The 7,422-nt window shown below is 56.2% G+C and overlaps 1 protein-coding gene across 1 annotated transcript; it reads right to left on the bottom strand.

The window, feature by feature from the left end:
• On the bottom strand, positions 1–1,389 carry TLX2 (T cell leukemia homeobox 2). The gene is made up of 3 exons (XM_063079037.1): positions 990–1,389; positions 332–569; positions 1–217 (listed from the first exon to the last, which is right to left on the bottom strand). The coding sequence occupies exons 1-3, from the start codon at positions 1,387–1,389 to the stop codon at positions 1–3; spliced, it is 855 nt and encodes a 284-aa protein (XP_062935107.1).
• Positions 1,390–7,422: the final 6,033 nt, after the last annotated feature.

Raw genomic sequence — 7,422 nt, 5'->3', positions numbered from 1 at the left:
TCACACCACCGAGGCGAGCCCGGACACGGAAGCCACCTTGTTGTCCTCGGCCCAGGGCTGCAGGTTCTGCAGCGCGAAGAGCGATGAGTTGTGCAGGCAGAGCGGGTCCGGGGGCAGCGGCGGCCGCAGCGGCCGCGGCAGCGCGTCCTGCTGCAGGTGCAGGAGCAGCCGGCCGGCGCGATGCCGCTCGGCCTCGCGCTCCTCCGCCGTCTGGCGCCTGGGCGGGCGGAGACTCGGAGTCAGCGAGGCCGGCCCTCGCCCACCCCGCGCCTCACCACCCCTTGGCCTGGCCCGCGGGCCCCAGGCCGCCCTCGCCCGCGCCGCGCCTTACCGCCACTTGGTGCGTCGGTTCTGGAACCACGTCTTGACCTGTGCGTCGGTCATGCGCAAGGCCTTGGCCAGCGCCGCCCTCTCGGCCGAGGCCAGGTACTTCTGGCGCAGGAAACGCCGCTCCAGCTCCAGGACCTGAGAGCGGGAGAAGGACGTGCGCGGCTTCTTCCGCTTCGGGGGTGTCCTGTTTTGGTAGGGGTGGCCTATGCGGCGCGTCCCGGAGAAGGGTGAGAGCGCGGCTACGCGGAGGAGGAAAGAGCGGGGCAGGGTTTGCGGGTGGGCCCGAGGTGTCACTAAGAGGACGCCCCCTCTCAGGCCGCAGAGCTCCCGCACCCGGTCCTTACCCGGGCCCCAAGTTCAACCACCATCAGCAGAGGCCTCTAGAAAACAAGGGCCTTGGAAGAAACGGCCTTCCCCCTTGGGTGAGGGACAGACGGCCCCCACAACTTCCCCCGCCCCTTCCCGCGGTGCGGACAGGGGGACTGCAGAGGAGGCCGGGCACCGACGGCAGCTCCCTCCCTATTGCCTCTTAGTGGCAGGGCCGAGAGATCCGAGTTGGAGGAGGTGTGAAAGGGGTCATTGAGTTGGAGCAGAAAGATAAGGGATGAGGAAACGGGATCGGAGTGGGGCATGACGCTGGAGGGGTCGGGCAACCTCACCCGTAAGCCGATCCTTGGCAAAGCGGCGGCCGCTGTCCATCCAGGGGAAGGTGAGTCCTGTTAGGCCTCCGGCGCCGCCCAAACCCGAGGGCCCAGGCACCGCAGGCGCGCCTCCCGCGGGCGGCGGCACGGGCAGTGGGCGATGCGCGGGGACGCGGATCACGCCGCCCGGGCCCACTCCGGAGCTGACGGGCAGCGGGGCCAACGAGCCCGCGGGACCGTAGTTGGAGGCGCCGTGGAATCCACCCGAGAACGCCGCACTTTCCCCAGGTCCCTGGCCCGCACGGCTTGGGCCTAGGCCGCCCCCGGGGGTTTCGGAGCCGCTCAGGATCTGGTCGATGCCGAAGCTGATTGGCTCGTGGTGCGGGAGGTTGTGCGGAGCCAGCACCGCCGGCTCCATGGGTCCGGGCCAGGGAAGACCGCTGGAGATTCCGGGGTTGTGGAGGGTGCCTCAGGCAACTCCGGGAGCCAGGTGGCGGCGCGCTCCGGGCAGCGGCCTCAGGGGCCCGCGGGTCTGGGCACGGCGAGGCGCCAGGACCCCCGGAACAGCAGCATCCCTGTGCACCGGCAGCAGCCGCGCCCGTGCCCGCCGCTGCCCGGCGTCCGCGCAGGGATTCGCATCCCGGGGGAGCGCAGCCGGCCGGGGCCCCAGGAGTTCCCTCGCTGGCTCTGAAGCGCAGATGGGCGCTGGGCGGCCCGGGCCGCTGCCCGAGTCCCGGGTGGAGAGGGTTGGCCAGCTCTGGCTAGTGCAGTGACTGACAGATCGGCCCGGGTGGGTAGCGGGGGCTGGGGGTAGGGCAGGGGCGGGGCCCGGCCGTTAAAGGGGAAGGGACGCCTGTTTGAGCCAAGCGCTGGGGAAGACTGACCGGCCGGGATGTGCGGAGGTGGGGGGTAGGGCGAGGGTGTTAGGAACCAGGCATAGAGCGGGAGGGGCCCGAGCGCAGGTCGCGGAGTCAGCCGAGATGCTCGCCGCGCCTCCACCCTCGTCGGCCTCCTCCTTTGGGCTTCCTCCGCCTCACCGGCTTCCTCGGCAGGTGCCTCCTCCCCCAGCCCCCACTCTTCGCGTCCGGATGGGTCCTGCTTGCCGGCTCCCAGATTCGTTGTGGCCCCCTCCTAAGTGCCTTCGAAGACCAAATCTCGTTGTGGCTTCCTGGCTGCACAAGAAGCGGCGGGGGAACGGCGCCCGGCGAGCTGGAGGCCCAGGAAGAGGACAGGTGTGGGAAGGGGGATGGCAGGGGTGCCTGGTGGGCTAAGGCGGGAAACAGCCATTCTGGGCCGGTGATCTTGGTGCACCTCCCGGCCTCTTATGTAGGGTCCCCCAGCCCTCAGGGCGCGCCTGTAACTGGTGTCCTGTGTTTCTTAGAATTTTGATTCTCCTAAATCGGTGTAAAGCGGACCCGTGTCTCAAGCTGGGCCAACTCAGGCCGGTGGGATCTTGGGGCTGGCGTTCTGCCCCGGACCGCAAGTTCAAAGGGTCCCCAACGCGGGACTCTGCCCCTTCATTCTGCATTTAGAGAGTATATTCTCATATATTGCCCTCGTCAAAGGCGAGAGGATGAAATCGTCACAGGCGACACGGGGGACCTCTCTGAGGCCTTGGGAGAATCCCCGCTGCCTCATTTTCCATAAACACTTCACCCCACCCAAGCCCCAGTATATGCGCCTGGAACGTGTCAGAGAAGGGAGGGGGGGAAAGACCAAAGCCGCTTGGTGACCTTGTGACCTCTGGCCGCGGACCCAGGAGCTGGGAGTGTGTGAACTCTGCGTCCTTCCCCAGGATGGGACCCCCGCCGGGCTGGCCCCTGAGCCTTAGACCCGCCTCCGCCGCCGCCCTGCCCAGTGCAGGCCGCTGTAATCGGGTTAGCTGAGCCGGAATTACATTACCTTCTCCGGCCCGCCCCAGCCCCCGGGGGGGCCCTGGCGCCTCCGAGCCGGTGAGACTGGGCGCTGGGAGGGAGGCCCTCCTGCCATCCTGTGGCGGGTGGGCACCGAAGAGTAGTTCATCCTGCCTCGGACACGTGGTGGCCGAAGGACCCCGCCCCTCCGTGCCAGCCCTCGACCCTCGCCCCCAGCCCACTGCAGTATTCAGCCTGCTGGTGTCCCGTGTGAATCGAAAGGCCTTCGGAGTCTAGTAGATGAGTCTCCCCGAGAGCACTGATCTTCCAATTGATTCTCCAGGATCCCCTGGGAAAGACTCTGCCCCTCCTTTCTCCCTAGCAGATGGGCTGGCAGCCTGATGCCTGGGGCAGGGTGAGGGGGTCTTTTCTCTCCTGGGAATCAGGAATGATATTTGGGCATGTGGGCAGGAAGATAAAGAAGAGTGGACTCTCTCCTCACCCAGAGTAACCAGCCCCCCAGTGTCCTCAGAAGCCTCGGTCGAAAGGGGGTGAACTGTGAGGGTGTGGGGGGAAGGCAGTTTGCAATAATAATATGTAATATCTTCCCCCACCTTGGCCACCTCTATCATCCAATTTCTCCAGCCCTTCCTCAGCCCTGCGCACAGTCCCTTCTGAAAGAGGGTGGGGGCTCCTGCCAATTTGGCAGCTGTATTTTCATCTTGGAGAAGGCAGAGATTATCATCTCCCCTATCCCTTCACAGAAACCCAAGCACCCTTTGTCAGCAGTAGAGGGCGGCTACAAGGGAGCATGAAGAGATAGCATGGGGTGGACATCCCAAAATGGGAACAAAGAACCTAGGGAGACAACAAAGTAATACCGTAGCCTCCGAAGGGGGCTGGCCTGCAGGTTAGGAGTTTGCCAGTCCTGTTCTCTGCTCTGGAGGGTGGGTCTCTTGGGGGGTAGGGATGGTACCAATGTGTCAACAAGCTGAATACATCCTTCTGGAATGAATCAATGAATGAGAAAAAGGCAACATTGTGCAGACGTGGCTCCCCCGTACATCCCTACCTTGTGAGGACAGCACAGATGGTACTATTGCCTAGAGATTGCCCAATTGGTCCTTTGAGGAGAATGGTCACAAACTCAGTAATACATACAGATCTTCTGGGGAGTTTAAAATTTTTGTTGGTACCCCACTTCAAGAACAGAGGACATCCAGTTCTGTCAACCACAGTCCTAGGAATTTCTCTTCTTGCCTCCACCTCTCTGATTCTCGGGGAAAAGATGGTTCCTACTAGTTTATGCTGAGGATGGAGGCACTCTTATATACACTTCTTTGGATCTGTCTCATCATATCCCATGAGTCTGCTGCCCACCCCCAACTCTTCAAGTCTTCAGACCTGCAGGCCTTCAGCATCACAGGAAGAGGCCAAGCTCCCAGCCTGGGCTCCTGCTCCTTTTCTTCCTTCCTGTTATTGGTGTAGTGTTCTTCATTTGAAATGGTCCCCACTCCTATATCATCATTTCTGTCATCAGCTTAGTCCTTCCTATCCCCAACTGTCTCAGCTCTTTATCATCTGGACAAAATCTTTGCCTGGCTCTTCAAGAGAAAATTACATTTTTCTTTTCCCTTTTTCTGTCCACATACTTATTGTCTCCATGTCCTCATCATTTATTCATGTTTCAACCCAGTGGAAGCTGGCTTCACTACACTGACCCTTTCTCAGAGATCTACAGTGTCCATTGTCCCTTTTCTAGGACTTCTCTGACATGTTTTACTTTGTTGGTCACCAACTATTTCTTGAAATATCCCTTCTTTTGGCATCTGTAATATTGTCTTATGCATCTTTGGACTTTCATAGTCATTGTTTCTGTCTTTTCTCCACTGACTTTGCTTCTTCCACTGAAGACAATGAGCATTCTTCAGAGATCAGACTTCAGCTTTCTTTATCTCTACATCTGCTCAGATTTCATCCATTCCAATAGTCCTAACTCTTATATCCACTCAGAAAATTCTGAGACCTCCATCCCTGGTTATGATTCTTTAGTCCCAACCACTCCACTCTCCTAGCCTTCTGGTCATCTTCGCCTGCCTTTCCTGTAGTCATCTTAAGTCCAGCAGGCTAGAGGACATGCTGTCCTCCAAGCTTCTCATTCACCTTCTTACCCAGGTCTACCAAACCAGGTCCCTGGCTACTTCCTCCTGTTACACTTTCCTTTGAAATGTTCCAGATATAGCCCTTCCTTCCCATTTCCAATGCTAAACCTCTAATCTAGGCTTTCACCACCACCACCTGGGTTCATTCATTTGCTCATCCACAAAATTTTGATTGAACACCTACTATGTGCCTGGCACTGGAAATATAGCTGTGAACACAAGGGGGGAAATCCCTGCCACTGAGAAGCTTACATTCTAGTGGGAGAGGCAAATGAAAAAAAATGAAACTTTTTTTTTTTTTCCAGCTGGCTGGTATGAGGATCCGAACTCTTTACCTTAGTATTATCAGCACCAAGCTCTCCTAAATGAGCTAACCAGCCAGCCCAGAAATAAATATTAGAAAGATATACATTGAATAGGTCTGGCCTGATAGTTCAATTGGTTGGAGCATGGTGTTATAACACCAAGGTTAAGGGTTCAGATCCCCTTACTGGCCAGCTGCCAAAAAAAAAAAAAAAAAAGGTATATATTAAATAATAATAAATGCTAAGAATGTTGGTAAATGCTAAGAAGGAAAATAAAGCAAGGAAGCGAAAGGGTAGGTGGGTAGGTTGTTATTTATCTAGAGTGATCACAGAAGCCTTATGGAGTAAAGACCTGAAAAAAGGCAGTCATTTGGTTATCAGGTTGGGGACACAGTGGAGCAAATCCTGGAGTGTCTGTGGAAAAAACAGTAAGAGGTCCAATGTGGCTGAAGAGACTATGCAGGGCCTTGCAGACCATTGTAAAGACTTTGGCTTTTATTCTTGTTGAAAAGAGACTCAATCAAAAGGTCTTAAACAGAAAAAAAAATCTGATTTTTCAATTTTATTCTTAACAGCTTTCTTGAGGTATAATTGACATACAATAAACTGCATATATTTCAAGGATACAATGTGATAAGTTTTGACATATGTATACATTCATGAAACCACCACCCCAATCAAAATAATAAACATGCCGATTACTTAAAAATCTTTCCCTGTGTCCTTTTTAATTTTATCAGAATCACTCTGATCTGCTATGTTGAGAACAAGCTAAAGAGAGGCAAGGTGGACACAAGAGAAGCAGTCAAGAAGCCACTGCAATTATTCAGAGAGATGATACTGGCTTGGACCAGGGAGGTGAGCAGTGGCTGTAATGAGTAGTTGATTAATAAATCACTAATAAATCTCATAACTTCTTGCTGCTTACCCACTTGAATTCACTCTGAGGAGAAATGAACAAAAACATTCCTTTCACAGGGTAATCCTCTCCCTTCAAAAAAGTGGGCTAGCTCCCTATTGCCCTCAGGCTAAAAGTCCCAACTACTTTAAGGCCGCTTCTTCTATCACCATTCTCAAATCCACACCTTGGCCTCCTACTTGTCCTTCTCTGTTCATTCCCCTCCTTTCTGCCTTTCTCTTCTATTTCCACCACACTTCTACTCCCTCTCCCATTTCTAAACTGTGCCCACACGGAGTCCCACTTTCTCCAGAAAGCCTTTCGGGATTTCTCCCTTCTCGAATCTCCAGTTGCACTTGGTGTTAAAACTTCACAGTAAATTTATTCTTTGTTAATTCCAGCGTAAGTACCCAGGCACTGCGGTGTACAAGCTCTCGGGCCCCCTGCGTCCTTCCCAAGTGCGGAGCTGGGCCTATGCTACTGCAGGCGCTCGCTGCCTAAGCGCGTCTGGGTGCAGCAGTGTCCTAGTCGTCCTCCCCTCCTCCTTAGGCATCTGCTCTGCATTAGTCTGTCCCAGGCCTCCGCAGGCGCCGATGATTAAATCATCATCATTAACCAGGGCCTGCCCCCCCCCCGCCCCATCCCCAGCAGCAGGGGGAGATTGGGGGGTGGGTAAGATTAGTACCAAGTCCCTGGGGGTCTCTCCCTCCCCACTCCCCCACCCCTAGCACCCTCTCCGAGACTCCGCAAAGCCCCAAGAAACTTCCGATGCGGAGCTGGGAGAAGGCCGGCCATCTGGGTGAACCTCGCAACGCGGACGCATCAGCCGACAAGGGCGGCATTACGAGACAGGCATCTTCAGCGGGGTCGTCATCATAGGAGATCGACGACCCTGAGCAGTGGCGGGCGCAGACCACCGGGCCTTTTGGCGTAAGAGGGAGCAGTCTTTCGCAGGCTTCAAAAGTTAGTCCTGAGATCGGGTAAGATCTATTATGATGATTCCTACAGGAGGTCGAAGAGATAGGACCCTTCCCCACGCTCCCCCCAACACTCCCTAATTACGGATGGAGGAGGGGGAGGGGCCAGTGGGTCTCAGGTGAGCACACGGGGAGAAAGGGACATGGGCGGGGCCTTATAGAGGGTGAACGAATCCGAAAAGTCCTAGGCCCTCGTTGCTAGGAGACAAGTCCCGCCCCGCAGGCGGCACCGGAAGTGGCAGGCTGGGATCAGCCT

The sequence above is a fragment of the Cynocephalus volans genome, chromosome 14 (assembly GCF_027409185.1).
Source record: "Cynocephalus volans isolate mCynVol1 chromosome 14, mCynVol1.pri, whole genome shotgun sequence".
Taxonomy (NCBI): domain Eukaryota; kingdom Metazoa; phylum Chordata; class Mammalia; order Dermoptera; family Cynocephalidae; genus Cynocephalus; species Cynocephalus volans.
This window is presented reverse-complemented; position numbering and strand designations above follow the sequence as displayed.

Bases quoted from the DNA above. Each gene is read 5' to 3' on its own strand.
- TLX2 (XM_063079037.1), bottom strand. From the start codon at position 1,389: ATGGAGCCGGCGGTGCTGGCTCCGCACAACCTCCCGCACCACGAGCCA. The intron at 570-989 runs GTGAGGTTGCCC...TCCTCCGCGTAG, and splicing joins TGCCAAGGATCGGCTTACGG to CCGCGCTCTCACCCTTCTCC. The intron at 218-331 runs GTAAGGCGCGGC...CCGCCCGCCCAG, and splicing joins AACCGACGCACCAAGTGGCG to GCGCCAGACGGCGGAGGAGC.